At 41.6% G+C, this 20,698-nt stretch overlaps 1 protein-coding gene across 2 annotated transcripts; it reads right to left on the bottom strand.

The window, feature by feature from the left end:
- Positions 1-1,049: 1,049 nt before the first annotated feature.
- On the bottom strand, positions 1,050-20,258 carry LOC143836054 (interleukin-20-like). Of its 2 annotated transcripts, none has more exons than XM_077334814.1 (7): positions 20,169-20,258; positions 19,401-19,548; positions 14,904-15,104; positions 13,117-13,182; positions 6,428-6,580; positions 5,245-5,319; positions 1,050-4,836 (listed from the first exon to the last, which is right to left on the bottom strand). In XM_077334814.1, exons 3-7 carry the CDS (start codon positions 15,063-15,065, stop codon positions 4,762-4,764), a joined length of 531 nt encoding a protein of 176 aa, XP_077190929.1. In that variant the 5' UTR covers positions 15,066-15,104; positions 19,401-19,548; positions 20,169-20,258; the 3' UTR covers positions 1,050-4,761. The 2 variants fall into 2 exon arrangements, with proteins under 2 accessions (XP_077190929.1, XP_077190930.1); XM_077334815.1 differs by lacking the exon at positions 20,169-20,258 and adding an exon at positions 20,047-20,124.
- Positions 20,259-20,698: the final 440 nt, after the last annotated feature.

Here is a 20,698-nt window from a genome sequence, read left to right as displayed (position 1 = left end):
GTCTTTTTCCAGATCAGTCTCAACAAGCTCGAACCTCACTTGCATGCACTTAAAGCTGGGATTTTTTTTTGTTTTGTTCCAATATGCATCACCTTGCCCTTAACTTACACTGAACTTTATTTGCCACATTGTTGTCCACTCAGCCAATTTGTGGAGATCTGTCTGTTATTTTTCACAGTAAGACTTGTTTTTTATCATGCTGAACTATTTTATATCTTCTGGTGGGCTGAAGGGATTTCTGGTTTCATCCAAAACCAGCAGCTAATACTTGGGTTTGAAAAGTATGTCTGTTCTTATTCAGATGTAAGGGATGATCAGTAAGAGTTAGAATGGTTCTTGTTCTTGATTTAAGGAAACTGAAGCCATTTTGAACTTTTCCACTTAAAGAAGTGTAGTAACTTTTGGAATGTTAGGAGATTTGAGAATTGGCTCAAGGGTAGAGTGAATGTTATGGACACCACCTCAGCTCAAGGAGTGTCGGGCAGTCCACCACATAAGGAAGTGATAGCTGGGTTTAGTCAATTAGGATAGATGTTTGGGAGTAAGATCATCTGCTTCAGACTTTCCTGTGTTCTATTCCAGCAATGGAGAATTGGTTACAGAAATATGAATATAAGTTGCAACCTGTGTCTTTCAGAGTACAACTGAAGTGTCAATACAGGAAACAATTTCTGATTGCAACATAACTCTTCAATAATGGGGAAAACAGTAAAGAAAATTTTAAAAGACCTGGAAAGCAACAGTTCTTCTGTTGGGACACTTTCCAGTATGGGAGTCTCAGCCACTGAAATGTTAATAATTTTCTCCCACTTTAATAATGTTGGATTTCTAAGATTTTGAAAAAAAAGCTACTAGCTTGTAAATCCCACCCAGTCTCTCACAGGAGCTAAGACTATGCTAGCATGCAGAGAAGATACATTGTGCACCCTTCATATATTATAAAATGCACCAATAAGGACTTAAAGTGCCTTTTAAGCAAATAAAGATGGAGTCAAGGAACCAATAAGAAACATAATATAAATTGCAGTTCAAATACTGCCCACCAGATCTAAAGTGTTCAGTTTTATTCAATTACATGTTTCAGGAAGATTAAACAAACAATATAATATTTATGGCACAGAACTTTTTAAAGGAAAGAAAAACAAATATAAGTGTCAGGATGAAAGAGATCCAGTCTCATATATTTCTGAAAAATATCTGAGGGTTTGGGACAATATGTCCTTACTGAAACTGATACAATGTAGGAACCTATAACGTGTTTATCTTTAAAGTTGTTTATCACACAGAATTATACATTGAGCAATATAGAAAGTATTATACAAAGATAAAACCAACATTTTATACAGTTTAGTTGAATTAAAATCAAGGACATTGGATTCTGAGTTTTAATTACATGGTGACACTGTTGGCAGTGAGGTAACGACAATATAATAGTTTTCAATTAGAAAACCCAAGAAACTAAATAGTAGAAAATGACCATATTTGTGATGTAAGCAGCACATCTTATCATGGTATTTTACTCTGATTTATATGGTAAGAGATGAACCCAAATGTGATATGAAGATTGCATGTATTAGGTACCTTATGCATATGCACCTCACCATTAACTTCCACAATAGTCTTACACTGCAGTTCATAAGAACAAGTACCCAACTTAAATTATTACAGCACTGGATCCTGGACTTGGGTCATATATTTTTTATCTCATTTGTTTTTGGAAGGTAGAAAGGTTTTCTTCCTCCCTCATTGGTGAGCATTTATTGGTAGCACAGTCCCATGTATACTTGCTCTAAAATTAAAAGGAGCTGAGTTAAATGAGGCTTACTTCCAAGTAAATTTGTATAACCTCCCTGGGAACCTCACTTAGCAAAAAGCTATTCTGTTTTCATACATACTTCCCAATCTAACACTGTAATTGCAGAATAAGCATTTCTGTTTCTACCTCACATTTTATAAATGAATAAAAGTTAATATATGGGGTTGGAGTCCTATGAACAAACTCTGCATGCTAGATAATTTGTATGGCACAGCCTGCTGGCTCTTGTGCTAGCATTTTGGGTTTGCACCAGGGCTTTTTCAGACCCACTCCCAACAGTACAGTGCAAGAGGAAGCTCATTGTGCTGCAGAAACTAGAATGCCCCAAATTTGTTCATAGGATCCACACCATGGGCTTGGGTCCAAATATCATACAATTAAGAAGTCTATTATGTCATCAGTCTTGTTTACTATGAAATGATGGAAAGATCAAATGTTAAATAGTAACATTTCAAGCCTAATCAGGAACATAAAGTAGCTTATATCTACATTTAGGAACATTAGAAAAGATAAGTAGCTTATATTTGGTTCTCTGTGGTCAGTTTACCAGTTTCTCCTTATATCTCAGGATATGTCCAGATCAACTGTTTTTGGAGTGCATTGTGTAATCTCCATTAGCCATTAACCGATCATGTGATCTGCTCCAAGTAATACTTCCAAGTTTTTTTTCTTTGCAAGTTAGTACCTCAGAAAAGTGGAACTAACAGTTCTGTGATATACTTCTTATCTTACTTCTTGCCTCTCTTTCATTTAGTAGTGCTTGCACTCGAAAGCTCACGCCTAGAATAAATCTTTGTTGGTCTTAAAGGTGCCACTGGACTCTGATTTTGTTTTGTTGTGCTGCTTCAGACCAACATGGATATCAACTTGAATTTAACTTAGTAGGGCTGTTCATTTTTTTACAAATGTAGACAGAATTGTGATGTTTCCTACTTGCGATACATCCATCTGTGTCAGAATCTTACAGAAACGTCTCAATTCCCTCCTTTTCCATTTGGGTACAGTAATGAGGTCATTCTAAACAGAGCTACATCCTTCTAGGGTTATCAATTTCAATGGCTAACTCTGCTTAGAATGACACTGCTGATCAAAGTAACTGGTATCCATGGTGCTGCATTTATCCATATTTTGTTCTTTCATGTTCTCAGCTCTAATGGCTGTCTGCATAGCAAACACTGAAAATCAGTTTAGATATAAGGAAAGCGACGCTGCAAACAAAAGTTATGCAAACAAAAACAATGTGTAAGAGACTTCATAGAGAAGTTCTAGTCTATACATGTGCCCGGGACACATCCACTGACTGGATCCAGTGTTTTGAATCCAGCTTCTAAAAATACTTCAAGTGTAATCAGGAATGCATTGCTTTGCTACACTGAACATAAGAAGTGCCTCTTTTGGCGCAATACGTCTTTACCTCCATGGAAGTGCTTTTGACATATGTCCATGGAGACGCGCATATGAAAAACACTGCATGGGAAGTATTCATTCAGAGTCTCGAATATAATGCTATGAGCAGAAAAAAAACAGCATCCTCCTCATAGATTTACTTCCATATGCATAGCAATTTAGGCTTCTATTAACAAGAGCCTATTGGAAGGTAAAGACATCAGAGACTATTTGCTCTTCAATGTTATGTTACCCCCATTTACCTGGAACTAGAAGTGAGCAGTGACTCACAAAAGTTCATATCCTACCACAAGTGTTGTTAATCTTTAAGGTGCAACTGGACTCTTTACTCTTTTCCACTGCTGCAGACAAACACGACAGCCCATCTTGATCTATTTACCTGAAAGGAAGACTAAGTATGTATAACTTAGTTTATATTTTGGTGTGTGTATAACCTTTGGAGAGAGATTGTCTTACATTCACAGTAATCTTCCTTTTCAGTAAGTATGGCATTTGTCTTCCACTGAATCCAACAACACATGAATGCAGTGATAATCTACTGGGAACTTTGCCTGCATAAACTCACTGGAAATAAAGGGAATTGAGCAATTACACACAGCTGAAAAAAGCTTATATTAATATTTGGCCTTGCTAGTCATCCAAGTGCACAGCAATCTCATCCTAGGAGATGCGGCAGAATTGTCATAGGGATCCCCATTGTTACTTATTGGGTCAGCAAAATGGGTCTGCACTGGGGGGAGCGCTTCCCCGCTTGACAAAGAAGGCATTTTGAGGCACTAGCTTTTGCTGGAGCTGATTCCATACAGACAGACCCAGGGAGACTTGCTGCAGCCTCAGTTTTCAAGCCATGCATGTTCAATAATGAACAAAGTGTAACTTGCAAGTGCACATACCTGAGACTCAGTGCACACAGCGCTTGCAGCTATGGGGTGGGGCAATTGGTGTATTGACATATATGCGTGCTGCATACCTATTGGAGCCCCCCTCCCATGTAATATATACAATTAAACATATGAAACATTAACATGGGTCTTCACTTGTGATCATTATTATCTAAATTTTACTTAGTCTAGCTCCCATTCATGTAAATGATGTTTGCACAGGAGAAGTCCAAATGGATTGTATTTATCACAACAAACCATCTCTTCTTGGTTTTCTTGAAATGTTGAGGTAACACACGTTGCATCCATCATCATTATAACACAAGCCCAATATGACATGGGAGATGTGTGGTTATTTCAGAAGGCTGAATTATCTCCATGTTGCTGTGTTGAAGATTAAAAATGGGCTCTTTAGCTGGACAGATGTTTAGCCACTTCCTCCTGTTCCCTTTCCATGATTTAACTCTTGCCATTTGAAGCTGTAATAAGTTCCATGGGGGGAAGGCAAGTAGAGGTAATGAATATGTCTGTTTTTTTCCTTATGGTGCTAGCTGCATTTTTTGAAAGAAGGATCTCCCTTGTCATGTATACTTTGATCCTGAGGTGCACACAGTATCTTAACATTGTACCTGAGCTCACTGTGAGTACATATTGATTCTAATAGGCATCTAGCCAATCAAGTAAAATATCCAGTTCTCCAAGGGATTTTGTTGCTGCAGATGTGACATCCATCTAAAAATTGAAATGCAAATTTAGTAAACAACCAACTGAAACATATAGTATCTTCACATTCAATTGGCATGTCCAAACTAAATCACTACAGGTTGGTTCCAATGAGCCCTTCCATCAGTGGCTGAGGTTTCCTCTGACATAATGAACCTTCTGCTGGAAGAACATACCTCTTTGGTCACAGGAAGTCTGTTTGCACCAGCAGAAATTTCATGTGATGTTTAGGAGCCAGCCCTTTCAGTTTATGTGCATTTTTGTTATTACCATCTTTGCCAATAACTTCTATACCACTTTGAATATGGAAAACAGTTTCACATTCATCTGTTGACTTATACTCTGTTTAACATTTTAAATGTTGATCAAATAAAGTCCCTTGAGGACTAGGTGCCAAACATCCAGTGATAATTTTACCTGCTCATAGTTGAAGAGAATCTGCTCAAATTTGTTCATCGCATATGCTCCACAGTTGCACATATTATGGTCTTCCTAGTAAGAAAATATAATAAAACTTATTTGATCCCATTAGTTGTTGTTCCAGCTTCATTCTGTCAGCTGAAGCTGTGTAACCATATATACACAATTTTTATTTCATTGACTATTAGTGACACACAGGGATGCTACTGCTTTGGGACAACTATCTTATTCACTGTTCAATGCCTCTATTTGATTAGTAGAATCACATGATTGGAAAGAGCATTATAGACCATCAAGTCAAACCTTTAACTTAATATCTGCTTGAGGTCACAAGTAACTGACTCCACTGTCAAAGTGCTCTCACAGTTAGCATGGTGTCTCCTAATGTTCAACTGAAAAATATCCTCCTATAATTTAAACATTTTAGAGACAGTTTTGCACTTAGTACATGTATGTTACAGATATCGATTGTAAAACAACATTCACAATCATCCTAAGACCATCTCAAAAGGTCTAAGGACGCTGACTAGCAACTCTGGCACTACACACAGGGTTGTCACGTGCCTTCTGCTGGTGGGGAATCCTGCATCAGCACTCTCTTGTCCTCAGCCAGCACTTCATGGGTGGCTGGGGAAATGCGGAATGATGACAGTTTCCTGCCATGCTGTGATTTTACTTCTGGCTGAGTGACTGGAAGGAATATTGCTGTGTGACAGGATGCTATAGGATCCACCCAAATCCCTATAGTTTTCACCACAGAGCTTTAGATTAATCTGAGAGTATCCTGAGATGCAGCGACATCAGTTCTGGTTTCACAGACAGATGTCACAGCATCACAGGATGCCCTTAGGGTAAGTCCCAACCCCATAGCCTCACACGGATTGCTAGCCGAGAGATGGCAAGCCTAACTGCACCAGCACTGTGCCAGAGTTGTGCCACTGAGCCATCACCCGTGTGTTCTTATGACATTGCTGCCCATTCTCTATTGCTATCGTCGCCAAAGGAAACTGATTTCTGTAAAGCTGCCTTGGAACGTTCTGCTGTTTAATAAGGGGAATGTCATCATACACAAATGTAACTATGGATCAGCAGTTTAATTTCCATCTCATATTAACAGATACTAAGAAAAATGTATTTATTTCATGCAAAAAAATAAAAAGATAACACTCATATGACTTACACATTGCCTGAGTTGCTTCTCTGTGCTGAGGAAGGAGTTGGCTATGCCACTAATTTTCCGATTAACAAGAAGGTTTTCGGTCTCACATTGCCTGAACACTTTGTCCATGTAGAACTTGAAGATGAGATGGATGAGGCAACATCTGTCTAAAGACTCCAGGAAGAAGATTCTGTGTTAGTAAAGCACTGTAGAACCAAGCTTCAGACACTGATAGCTGTAGGTTTTGTAGGGTCATGGGCCATATAAAAATCAGGAAATGGCTTCCTTTACATTAACTCACCAGCCAACTGAGATCCCCTTGGGATGATTGGAAGATGGGGATAAGAAGGGAAAGGACACAATATCTGGGTATATCCCCTTTCTTCAAGACAGGGCTGCTGACAGGATAGGGGCCACAGGAATACTCTCCCACCTAGGAAGTTTCCTGAAAACAGGCCTTTTAATTTGTGGCATCTCCTTGCAGCCTCCTAGCACTATATGCTGGGGAAGGGTGAGGACTTTTAATTCATCACTGAATGGGCTACAATTCAGCTTGGTGGAAGGCCTGAGAATATCAGTACCTCACAAGCACACAAAAGGAGCTGCAATAGATCAGACAAATCATGTGGTCTCACTTCTTGTCTGATACAGACGCCAACCTCTCTTCTCCATTGACCAAAATTGTTTAGGCTTCTCTCTCAGCACCATTCAACTCTCAGGCTTTTCTCCCTCTGTTCATAGCATAATGAGAAGATTCCCCATCATTTTCTGTGATATCACAGAAGCTTTTGGACTTCCTTTCCTTGTACTGATAGGTGGGAGTGCTTGGAAGGAGGCCCAAGCTAGCCCAGAAAAAAAGACACAGCTGTTCTCAAATGTTCCATAGGGGAGTGTTCAAAGATGATTGGAATCAAGAGGGGATAGGTGGCAGCAGCTTTCACTGTGCTGCCTTTCACAAGCAAATTCATGACGATTTTGCAGCATGTACTGGTGCTTTGACCCTTGGAAACACTTGGGAAGAGTTCTGCACCACAAGCCCACAAGTGGATCAGGGCATCACAGCATTTAAAAACTCATGTAAAATGATGGCAATTAGGGTTGGGCACCTCGGTGCCCCAAGCGGCCGGTTACTCCCAACGCAGCCAGCCAGAGCTGCTGATGACCGCACCTCCCCTGGCTGCGTCAGGAGCGACCGGCTGTTTTGGGTGCTGAAGTGTCCAACCCTAATGGCAATGAACAGGTGCTGGCACAATTTTGCCTAATCTTTTAACTAGACTCAGCTTGGAGGGGGTCAGTCTCTGTAAAGGGGAGTGTCCCCAGCTTTTCTTCCCACTTGTGTGAAGCAGAAGAAGAAGAGTTGGTTCTTATATGCCGCTTTTCTCTACCCGAAGGAGTGTCAAAGTGGCTTAGAATTGCCTTCCCTTTCCTCTCCCCAAAACAGACACCCTGTGAGGTGGGTGAGGCTGAGAAATCCCTGATATTACTCCTCGGTCAGAACAGCTTTATCAGTGCTGTGACTGCATGTGGGGGAGTGGGGAATCAAGCCTGGGTTGCCAGACTAGAGGTTGATGCTCCTAACCACTATACCAAGCTGGCTCACCCTTCCCCTGCATGCCAGAGAAGCTGTAGCTGTGAAAGAAAACCGTTTGTACATATACTTGCTAGGACTGCCAAGTCCATGTTGGGAAATTCCTGGAGATTTGAGTGGAGAAACCTGGGGAAGGTGGGGAAGGGACATTAAAGCCTAATGAGCAAAATTTGTTCAAGGTCCCTGGCCCCAATGATGTTAAACTGGCCTGGTGGGATGCTCTCTTTGGTGGGATCAGGGCCCTGTGGGACCTAGGGCAGTTCTTCAGGGTCTGCAAGTCAGAGCTGTTCCACTAGACCAACAGTTGAGGTCAGAGATAATACTGGAAATATGGGCTTCCTGGCCAAAATATCTGTCTTCTCAGAACATTAGCTAAACCATCAACCCCCTTATCATTCCCTCCATGGTTACATCACCCCCCTCACCCTAAAGAGAAGAGGTGGCTTTGAGTGACCTATTTTAATCTAATTCTGAATTATTATTTGTATGTTGTTACCCACTCTGAGTCTTCAAGGAAGGGTTGGTTATAAATAAAATGTTGCTGTTGTTGCAACTGCTGCTATTGTTAATGTTATTAGTGTAGTTATTAAACAGGTATAATACCATAGGTCCTGTCCTTGGAAGTAGTTCTCTCCGGGGAAGTATTCTCTTTAGTCTAGTGATCACTTGTAATTCTAGGAGGTCTCCAGGCACTACCTTTAGGAAGGCAACCCTATCACATTCTAGCCTGGGTGCCTACAGCTATCCTTAAGTCTTTCTAGAAATATATGGATCCAATCCAGAGCAGGCATTGAGGCTTTTTTGCTGAGGTGGAATGGGAGGGGGGTGAGTTCAATGGAAGATGATGGCATTGTCATCCATAAAAATAAATGCACATTTTTCTGTGATCTCTGTTCACAGAATGGAGTATTTGGTTTTAAACAAAATGGATTATTGTTTAACCTTATTTGTAGAATATCTTTTGTAATGACTACACTATATCATAGTGCTCATTCCCCCCCCCCACTAAAATATTTGATGTGGAACATTTATTGGTGCAGTCCCTCAAACAGAAGTCTACAGACATTCCCCCCCCCGCCCCCAGGATTGCACCAGTGGATGGACAGTGGAAGTGGTGCCAGATCACTGAGACCCCCCTTCCTCTGTGCTGCTCATCCACTGACCCATCCTGTGGAATAAAATTCCAGGAGGTTCAGTGGACTGCAGAAGAGAAGGTGTGAAAGTCCTACTCCGCAAGCTCCATTCTGGCATGGATACAAGTCACTATCCTTAACTCTCCATTACCATCTACTTTCACAGAGCCTAGGCAGGGGTAGATTGGCCATTAAAGCTACCAGGACAGGTCCCAGTAGCCAGTGGCCAGGGAGGTGAGGGATAGTCCTCTCTGTGCAAGGAAGACATGTTGGTTTTTATATCCCACTCTTCACTACCCAAAGGTGTCTCAAAGCAGCTTACAATTGTCTTTTCTTCCTCTCCCCACAATAGACATTCAGGCCAATAATGCATGGCAGCAGCTGCGTTGGGCTGCTGCCAATGCCTAACAGTGGGATAGCATGCCCCACTGCTTCCCAAGGATACATGGGGGACAGAATTCCTGGCACACACAGACAACCCCGACATTGTGTATGAATATGCACAACACTGGGGTTCAACCAGAGATTACTCTGTGAAAACAACTGTAACAGGACTGTGACTAGCAAAGGGTCACCCAGATGGCTGCATATGGAGGAGCGAGGATCAAACCCAGCTCTCTGGAATAGAGGCCACCACTCTTAACCACTACACCAAGGTAGGCAGCAGCTGCTGACACAAGCACAATGCCCTAAGCCCCATGCCGGGTGAACAGCAGCCCCAGCCCTGTGCAGGGTGAGGAAGGCAGCAGGCAGCCAGCCTGAGCCCCATAATATGCAAAGACCTGGCACCCAGATGAGCTCCATGTGGCAAAGGAGATGCCTGGCCAAGTCACATGCAGTGCAGGGCTATCTGAGCAGATTCATTGTCCTTCCTTCCTTCAGAGGGTTGGGCCAGGCAATTTTTCCTCCTAGTCTCTCCCTGACCCTAGGCAAACTCATCTACAAATCTATGTTTATTATCCAACATAAGTAAGCAAAGGGCTTTTGCTCCATAAATTTGACCTTCGGCCCCTTTTTTATGGCAGAATTAAAAGACATCACTCTGCAGTTCTCAGGTAAAAGAGCCAGTGTGGTGTAGTGATTAGAGTGCCAAACTAGATTTGGGAGACCTGAGTTCGAACATGGGGGGACTGGCCATTTCATTTACTGGGTATATTTCCAGGAGGAGGGGGAGGGACCTCTGACACAAAAGGCTCCTGGAGGACTGGAGGAAGCAGAGCCCAGCCCCAACAGCTCAGCCAGTGATGCCACAGCTGCTTGGGTCAGTTTGGGACAGGACAGGAACTGATTACATTTGGCTGAGTGTCTGCCCTTCTTAGGATCTGCAGCCAGGTCTGAAACCTGCAGGCCCTGTGCTGATGGCTTTCTGTTCCACAGGGCTCATTCAGCATGGCTCGCTCCTTGGCCATTGAAACGTCTCCTCCACCAGTCTCTGTTCAGATCCCTGCTCTGCCTTGATAGGGCTGCCCATATCTTTCAGGTTACACTATCTCACAGGATTGTTGTGACGATAAAATAAAGAGGGAAGAACCATGGAGGTGCCTCAGGGGAAGGGTGGGATAAAAATGTGATATATAGATAGGAAGATGTTTAATTTAGGCTTGATAGACACTTCTTTGGCAAATAGACACTTTGGCAAATAGACACTGTTAGACAAATAGACACTTCTTGGCAACAAGTATAGAAGTTAGGTGTAAGAAAAATCATGGATTTTCCTTTCATTTCTTTGAAGTCTCATCTGGTAATGTAGTAGCCCCACCTAGCTAGAAAAGCTGGTTGCACCCCTGCTTCAAGGCCTCCTCCTTTGGTGAAGAGCTGTTGAACCTCCATTCTCTGTCTATACCCTTCTTACTCCTGCTCTGCAACTCAGGGGGTGCAAGGCTAAGACGGCATCTGCCCTGACACCTTCCATTTTGAAACTGGATGCAACAGGGAAGACACAGAAGAAGGGCTCTAGGGATCTGACAGGTTGTGTTCCACCCTTTGCCCTCTTTGCTGCAACATAAACCATCTAATTATGTTGAGCACTTATAAAAATGTGTATCGGTCTCTCTGTAAGGCACCTTATCAGAAACTGGAGGCTAGGGCATGATAAAACGATGGTTTCATTTTAAGAAACCTCACTGCAGTACTTCCCAAGCAACTGGATAATTTTGTATAAATGTCTGATTAGAGGCTGGAAGCAGATATAATGTTTGTCATCATCACTGGAACCAATTATATTTGGTTATTATTGCATGGTGCTGCTGGAGGCATTGTCTTTGGGAAAAGATTATAGGAGTGGCTTGCTGCTATTAGATAGTCCAATATGTATCATAACCACTGGATATTCCAATTGTAGGGTCCATTTAGATTCCAACGAGGGAATTTGTTTTGCCTCCTTGGAATGTAAATAGCTGCCACAGTTGGAGTCATCAGTGCTTATGAAAAGTATCTCAAAGTCTGATACTAACAAGCAGCTCAGATATGCATCATAGTGTCCTTTCCAAAGTCAGTGCCTGCAGTAGCACATTTCCATTACATTATTTATACAATACCTTTGTGGTTATTTCCTTGTGAGCACAGCTGTACGTTTTATCTTAGTCATTCTGAGTGTTTGTGTGGCATTGGGAAATATGGACATAATGTAATATCTTACCACTCCCAGCTAAGGTTAGTTCATTCTATCATTGCAAGACACTTTCCATGCCTGGAGAAATCTCATGTGCTGGCAACTACAGTGCAGTGTCTTCAGCTGAGCAGAGTGGTAGGATACAAGAAGTAAGTAAAATGATTTACTACCTTCTAGGGTCATAAGGATCTTTGCCATGAAACATTATTCTAAATGCTATTCACTAGATGGGCCACCCTCCTGGTGCAGACTGGAGTCCTCTCAAAGTTACAAGTATCTTCCAAACTACATAGATCAGCTCCCCAGACTGCAGAAATGATGTCCCCTAGAGCAAAGGACATCTTTGTTAAGTGGTTTCTACTGGGTTTTTAACAGAGGTTATAACCCACTGCGAGCCTCTGGGGAGCAGCGGGCAATAAATTCAATAATAATAATAATAATAATAATAATAATAATTTCAGGAGGGAGAGGCTGTGTGACATCACATCCCCACTGAGTTCCCTCCCCTTCCCAAACTCCACCCATCCCAGGCATCACCCCAAATTTCCAGGACTTTTCCAAGCTGGAATTGGCATGCCTAACCCAGAAATAAGTCCCATTGAGTTCTCTGTGGCTTCCTTTCCAGTAAGTGCTCTTAGGATTGCAACTTAATAAGGCAAACATACTGTCTCTGCAATGTGCAGGAGCCTACAGTTCTAGAAAGGAATTCCGTTTTTAAATATAGCTTCTGAGAGATCAGGGGCCTCTCCTGATAATCATTTATTTGCATAGTTTTTGTATAACTTGTGCTCATTAGGTGCTGAATATCCATACGTTTCCTCTCCAGGTAATACTGCTGCTTAAAGAACCCAAGAACGGAGCTGGATTCTTTAAAAAAAAAGACGACACTAGCAATTTGCACTAATAATATTTTTTAAAAGCATTCAAAAGCAAAAGATAGAGGGACAAAATGTGAGTAAGGATCTAATGAAGGCAAGTATCTGAAAATAGGCTATGTCTGATAAAATTGGAGCATTTCTCCCAATAATAATGGAATCATGTGCTATGGTTGAATTCACAAAGGAAATTAATTTTACTTCCGTTGAGATCCCACTTTTTCCTAAGGAGCCTGTGACAGCACATGAAAATAGTTTGATTTCATCCTCAAGAGAACACTGTTGCGTAGGGTAGGCTGAGAGAGCCAGTGGCTGATCAAAGGTCAGCTGGACAGCAAGGTTATCTATCATACCTGAGCTGGGATTGGAATCTACACCTCACTCACGTACATCAATCCAAGAATGGTTACCCACCATCTGCTACACCACACAGACATGTAAAACAGACCAAGTGAAAAAACAAATGAAATACGTAGCGAAAGATCCTACTTAGTAATACTTACTTGAAAATCATGCAAAGACGGTGGATTGGAGAGAATGCTTGTTGTCCTGATGGGATCTCTGGCTTGCTAAACAGAAGAGAGAAAATCCAGTCTGACTTGACACTTTTCACTGCACTGATCATTAAACAGCAAAAAGTCTAATATAAACGGTAGGAGGGGCTGACTAGTTTAGCATAATAATAGGTTTCAACTTGAAAAAACTCTAATAAAGGCAGTCATAGTTATATTTTCCCTGTTGCCAAGGTTGACTTCCATAGTGCTAAGATATCACTGGGCTGGATCCGTTCAAAAATGTTATCAAAATAGATTTTAAAGGTCAAAAATCATTCTGAAAGTAGCTCATGTTTCATAGACCAGGGCTGCAGGCAGACACTTTAGTCCAAAGAAAATCAAGTAAGAAAAGCCATTTTATGGCCAGCCCAAAAAGCACAAAATAGTTTTCAAGCTTTTCCATTTTTCCAATGCTCTTCATCTGCTAAACGTGGGGAGGGGGACTACTGTGGGCTGGTTTTGGAAGGGCAATATAGAATTTCAATTATGATTATTAATAATAATAATAAGGTAGAGGAGTTGTTTTTTATGCCCTGCTTTTATTACCCAACAGAGTCCCAAAGCAGCTTACAAATACCTGTCCCTTCTTCTCCCCACAATAGTCCCTTGTCAGGTAGGTGGGGCTGAGAGAGTTCTAACAGAACTGCTCTGTGAGAACTGCTCAAGGAGAACTATGACTTGCTCATAGAAGCATAGTGGGCTGCATGTGGAGAAGCGGGGAATCAAACCTGGTTCTCCAGATTAGAGGCCACCACACTTACCCACTATACCGCAATGGTAGTTTCAGGTCCAGATCTTAAAGCCTCTTGTTTGATCCAGATATTACCAGTCTAAATCATTTTTAATTTTGGTGTTTTTTTTTAAACAAAACTTTATGTATCAAATAACCAAATCAAAAAAGCAGGAAACAGTCAACTGGATTCACTGTGAGAGTTAAGAAGGCTTTGAAGATCATCTGATGTAACAGCTTCTTCCTACCAGATGTGTTCTGTGTGATTAATACTGTCTGAGGCAATCTCCTTAAAAAAAAAACACTTTCCACCTTCTTTAAAGAATTTTTTTCCCTGTTTGACAGTTAGGAAATGTTTCTTGCAGCCCATGTTCCTTGAACTTCAGGAGGGCTTACTCCCAAGCATATGCTAAGTAAGGATTGCAATCTTAAATCTTTTTCTGCAGCCTTGATCTATTTTCCTTCAAATGAAACTTATCAGTGGCAATCCAAAAGCTATGCTGTTTTACTAATATATGTTATGAAAACAGAAATCATATTGTGGCCTCATGAATATCTCCCTCCAGCAACTGACAATGACCCATTTGTGGCTCTTGATGGGACTGCCAGTGTTGCTTCTTGTCTTAACTTAGTGGCAAAATAGGGTAACTAGTGGCTGCCTTTGTCATGAGCCCAAGATACATATCCTAGTTTGCATTCTTTTTTCATGAGGGCTTCAAGAGGCCTCTGGGTTCCTGTGCACTTCAGCACTGGTGGCAAACACATTCATTCAGTTTTGACTTTCTATTTTTATGGATAGCAGATCATGTGATGGCAGATAATGTCCATGAGGGCCACCTGTTTTGGTTTTCTCTGCCACAATTGTCACAATGTTTGGTCTTTCTCATCCTGGAAGTGCTCAGTCCAAGGAATCATATAAGCAAACCATCTTCACCCAGACATTTCATCCTAATGAATCTCTACGTGATTAGGTCTTCATGGAAGGAAGGAACAGAACAATACTTACAATGAAGGCTTTAATTGTAGCAAAGCCATCTCGAATTTCATTAATGTTCACTGAAAAAGCACAAGGTCCAAAATAGAAAAATCTGTTCCCAATGACTGGCACCAAGTACAAGGCCCATGTTGTGAATAGAAGAAAGACAGACTGGCTGTAGAAAACTTTCATGGCACTGGAGAAAGACTTCTCTTTGGCTAAGATATTTTCCTGTTAACAAAAAAAAATGTTCCTGAATTATCTTGCTTAATGTATCTTTCTTGACTATTGTATCATACTCCACCTAGGAGAACATGATATACGTCATATAGCTGGTCATGAAGAATGTGCCCTTAGGGAGTTTCTAATAAGGATATGACCCAAATCCAAACTTAGTTATTTCCAACATTCTGGAACAGTCAAAAACTTTACTTTATTATGGAACATTCTGGTTTATATTTCTAAGCAGCAAGAAGGGCGGGAAGGAAAGGGGGTGACTCAGCATATTTTTTCCTGATACAGACATTATCCAGTCAGAACAGTTAACAGTTTTGCCAATCATGGATTTCCCAATTGACATTACTGTACTTAGCATTCTACTTTCTGCTGATCTTTGTACCTCTCAATCTCTTTGGGAGGACTTTGGGATTATATGTAAACATGGGCCTGCATTTGTGTAAAATCTGAGTAGTTTCTTTTAGGCAGTGACTTTGCTTGCACCTGCTGGCAGAAGAGCAGATTGTGAAGGAAGAGAGTTGAGGTTACAATTTCTGCCTTCTGTACAATGGGTAGCTAGTCAACAAGATATTTAGCAGACAGAGACAAACAGTTTGATTGTATATGATGGATTATGCACAGAGGCGGCCACACCGGGATGCCACCGATTCCTAGCAGTGGGGCAGCATGCCCCACCTCTTCTTGTGTAAGAACAGGTGGAGACACCCTGGCACACACAATCTAAACCACAGCTGTGTGTGGGCACACACGACTCCAGGGCGGGTGGGTTCCGCCGTGCCTCACAGCAGTTTGCTGCTCTGCCACCTTTGGGAGGGGGGGTACAAATGCTCCATTCAATGCCACACACCACGAATTTGAACGGGGTATCCCTAGGTGGGGGGAGGAGGCAGGCCTCAAAGACCTGGCTCTTTCTGTATGCACGGCCCTGGCCAGACCGGGCCTCGGATTGCGACCATTGCAAACAAGGTAACATGGAAGAATCCACATTCCCTTGCTGTGGGCCATCAGAGGCCCTACTTGGAGCCAGGGCTGGGAGGGGGCCCAGATGGCAATGGCATCATGCATAAGCAGGGATTAGCCCTGCTGTCATGCAGGCACTGGCCTGCCCTTCTCTGTCCATGCATAATCGGTCTATGTGACAGGCAGGCAGAGTTGCAGAGACCAAGAGACAGAGAGGCACAGGCTTTGTTCCCCCTTTCCATTGATGTACTTGCTCAGTAACCTGTTTAAATTGGGCTATTGCCCATGAAAAGCTTCTCTGTGCGCTACATAGCTGCTTTGCATGGTTAGCAACCCAGTTTAAATAAGATGCTGCCTGAATGCAAAACCCTGATGGTGAGTGCTTCCCCCCATCATTATGTTGCAATCTCATAGGGAGGTCCCCAACTTGGAGAGTCCAATGTGCAGATTGAACTCCCCCAAACAGGCTCCATCCCATGCCAAAACCGCCAGCTATGATGAAATGCAATATAAAGATATTGTGGCCATACAGACATAAGCTTAGCAGCATAAGCTTAACAGAGTGGGTGGAAGGGAAGCTGCTCTGGCAGCAAGTTTGGCGCAAGAGGCAGAGCCCCTCGATGTGGCACCTTTTGAGGTGCCCCAAGCCAACACCCATGCATCAAAGTGGGTGCAATGAGTGTACGCAGTGCCCACCGAACTTGCCACCATGGTGCCACCCCCCTGTGCATCTTCCCACCGCCCGCTCCTCCACCACATCAATGGTGGCTGGAGGTAAGTCTTCACCACTTTTTATGCTGACAGAACCACTGAATAGACATTAAAGAACCTGCACTGTAGATGGAAAAGCATTAATATGCTTTGGTTCGTTCAAATAATAATTAATTAACTAAGCTAAGACAGATCTGAGGCGCTTTATTTATTTATTTTATATTTATATACCACCGCTCTCAGATGTCTCACGGCAGTTTACAAAATCAGTAAAAATACTGTAAAATCCCCTTAAAATACCCCTTAATACAAAAATATAATATAGTATAACAAGTTGGCAAACAATAAAATACCAAACCTCTCCCCCGTTCAGCATATGGGTCAATAACTCTCTCTCACTGGGAGCGAGGAACCTAGTTGACCTCAATTTAGAGATCCTCAGATGGTAACACCAGGTACTGCCCTGGCCTCAACCGTACACCTGGTGGAAGAGCTCCATCTTGCAGGTCCTGTGGAAAGTTGACAACTCTGACAGGGCCCTTAGCTCTTCTGGGGGCCCAGGTCGAGGCCAGGCATATATCCCAGAGGCCTGGGAAAACCAGTAAATTCATTCATGGAATAGGCTGCCTAAGGAGGTGGTGAGCTCCCCCTCAGTCTTCAAGCAAAGGTTGGATACACACTTTTCTTGGATGATTTAGGATGCTTTGGGCTGATCCTGCGTTGAGCAGGGGGTTGGACTAGATGGCCTGTATGGCCCCTTCCAACTCTATGATTCTATGATTCTATACCCATGGAGCAAGAGCCCTGCAGGGGGCATAAACAGATAAGTGGTCCTGCAGATAGATAAGACTCAGGCCGCGTAAAGTCTCAAAGTTTAAAACCAATACCTTAAACTTGATCCGGAAAGACTACCTCTTTTTTTGCCTCTTTTGTAATAGATGTCAGGCAGTGGGCTTAAGAAGGTGAATGAGCCATGGCCAAAATTTCTGCCTCTATCTTTGACACTTCTACTATTCTTTCTTCTGGGAGGAATAAATGAGGTATTTTCCTGCTTCTGTCACCAAGCAAAAATTCAAAAGCTATAGTGGCTCCAGCAAGGAGTACCCCTGCTTGTATTCAGTGTAACTCTTACTCAAGTCTGTGAGCCAACATGGTGCACAGAATCAGGAATGATTATGTGTGATGTGACCTTGGGTAAGCATTCTATAACATGCATGTTCCTGTCAAGCACATATCTCCAGATTCTCTCTCTCTCTCTCCTTTCTGCCACTATTCTATCCCTTGCTGCCATGAGAACACAAATGTAAATACACAAATAGCCAAATCTGGCCTACATAGGATCTGAAATTCAGAGGAAATGCTATTCAGATTGGTTATCTTACCAAGTTAATGATATAAAAATCAAATCAGATTTTAATTCACTGTGTTTTGAATACATTTCTGCAAAAATGGCTAACTGATTAAGTTTGTTAGAATCATAGAATCATAGAGTTGGAAGAGGCCATACAGGCCATCTAGTCCAACCCCCAGCTCAACGTATTAATTCACTAGCTTTAAATCGGATATTTAAAAATGCAAAACAAACATTAAAAATGACACTACAGCCTAATTCAAATGCAACTATTTTTGCATGCGCCCCTAGTGGCCATTATGGGACACACAGTGCTGCTATAGATGGACATTGGTGTGATCTCACAAGCAAGTTCTTATTTTGTCAGATATTTTCAGCACTTTACAACATCATTTTGGCCATGCCAGTTCCTCTGGGATTTTCCCTTTATATCTTAAGGCAGGATTATGCTCCACAATCACAGCTGCCCATTCTCCTATATGCAAATGCATGTGTTCATCAGCAAATTTAGCATTTCTCATTCTCTGCATATTCTCATTCTCATACATTGTGACTGAGATGAAAAAAAAGATAAGAAAAAACATTGTTGGGCAGTTTTAGAACCATTGAAAAAGCAATCATTATTAATGTGCAAAGTGATGCACATTTAGGAGGATAACCGAACTTAGCTATGCACATAACCTTCTGGGTTACAAACTGACTAAATGCTCAAGAAATACTGCCTGAATTAATTGCAGAAAGCTCACTAAAATTACCAACACAGTAATAGGCTTGGATCTTGTAAAACATGAACAAAGTGGAATTGATGAAAAGGATCTTTACTAACTTCCCTTCCCACTTGAGTACCTTAATTCATTGTCCTGAGAAACAGAGGACCCTCAGGGGCAGCATCCTGAGCATTTGGTTAAAGACTGATGACCCCAAGACTGATATAGAGTAGAACTACTTGTCCATCATGTATGAAATTAGGTACATTCCTTACCCAGTGGTATGCCTTTGTGCAGGAATCCAGTACTAATTCTAGAGGATCAGACCTTTCTTCCCTCCTCTGAAAACCATAGGAAGCTGATAGCTGCTACTTTAATCTTTGCATGCTGTCGTATAATTGAAATGTTTGCTGCTGGTGAACAACTGATATCTTCCAAATAAGATTAACTAGATACAAATGTGTGTGTATATAATCACATATTTAGTAGGCAACAAGGTGTGCAGATAATTACAGAAAGGTAAGCCAAATTCATAGATATATATCACTCATAGTGTCTTACCTTATGCTCTGATGTGTAGCCACTTGCCTCTTGATTTGCTGTTGAATCTGAAAACGTCTGATCATTTTATATAGGTGAGGAGCGGAAATCAGCCTTAAGGTTTTTTCCCCCATTTCTTTTCTCGGTACTGCGCTTCCAGGTATTTTTCCTGCACGCAAAAGTGGGAATATGCAGAGTTTCTTTTTAATGATTCTAAAAGGAAAATCAAAGTTCTTATAGCTCAGCCTTTCAGTCTCATCTGTTGGCTTACAAATGTCCATTGACAATTAGCTCCAGTATCCTATTGCCTTTCTGTAGCTTTTCAAGAACAGAACTGCTGCTCTTTAGCAAGTTGCCTTGTTTCTTCTGGGGGGGGGGGGTCAGACTGACATGACTTTTCATGGCCATTCCAGAGAGAGACAGAGAGAGAGGGAGAGACAGCCCTGCAAAGCAGACAAATTAAACTAGCAGAGCAACAGCTATGTAATAATGTTTTTTCACCCAGAAAATTCAGATTGGTTAAAAAAATTGATACAACTCGGTTCATTTTAATATTTCATATTAGTATCCTTTTTAAAAAATACTATGCTTTTTTATTTTAATTTTGTTCATGGATCCAAAGACTATTCTAAGTCAATTTTAAAGATGGGCTAGGTTTAATACCTACCTGAGTATACATATCCAGCAGTGATAAGGATATATGCACCTTTAAAATTTATTCTCTGAGTAAAGAGGCTAGATAAAAGTCTTGGTTAAGTATGGCATGAAGTTGAAGATAGGCTGACCTACCTTATATCTCACTCCTGACATGACATGGTTGCTTTCTCAGACCAGAGGCAGGGATCAGCTGTAAGGTCTCCTGCAGAGACTCAAGGTTTTCCCATTGTCCATTTATGGTAGAGTGTGAGGGGTGTGTCTTGTGTACACATTGAGCTAAAACATTCATCTCCCTTAGAATGGTCCTTGTGGAATTTCAGCCTGAGTTAATCTCTGGCTTTTATTTTTTTTTTCTGGTTTTATTTGTTTGTTTTAAACCATTTATATGCTGGCTGGTGCATAATTCTTGAGGCAACTTGCAACACAATAAAATCAATCCCCTAACAATCTGTATAAATTAAAACAGCTTCAGCATCACAGCAAATATTAAAAACAGTACAAAGAGTGAGAGGGGAAAAACTCATTCTGTCCACCTACCACCCAAAGCCTAGGAAAACAGGAAAAACTTTACCTGGTAAATAAGGCTGGGAATGGCCCCATTTGAAGATAATAGGTTGTATCCTGAAGAAAATCTTATGGAGGAGTTGGGAGAAATAGAGCTG

The sequence above is a fragment of the Paroedura picta genome, chromosome 4, assembly GCF_049243985.1.
Source record: "Paroedura picta isolate Pp20150507F chromosome 4, Ppicta_v3.0, whole genome shotgun sequence".
NCBI lineage: Eukaryota > Metazoa > Chordata > Lepidosauria > Squamata > Gekkonidae > Paroedura > Paroedura picta.
The sequence above is the reverse complement of the archived record's forward strand: the minus strand, read 5'-3'. Positions and strand labels throughout refer to the sequence as shown.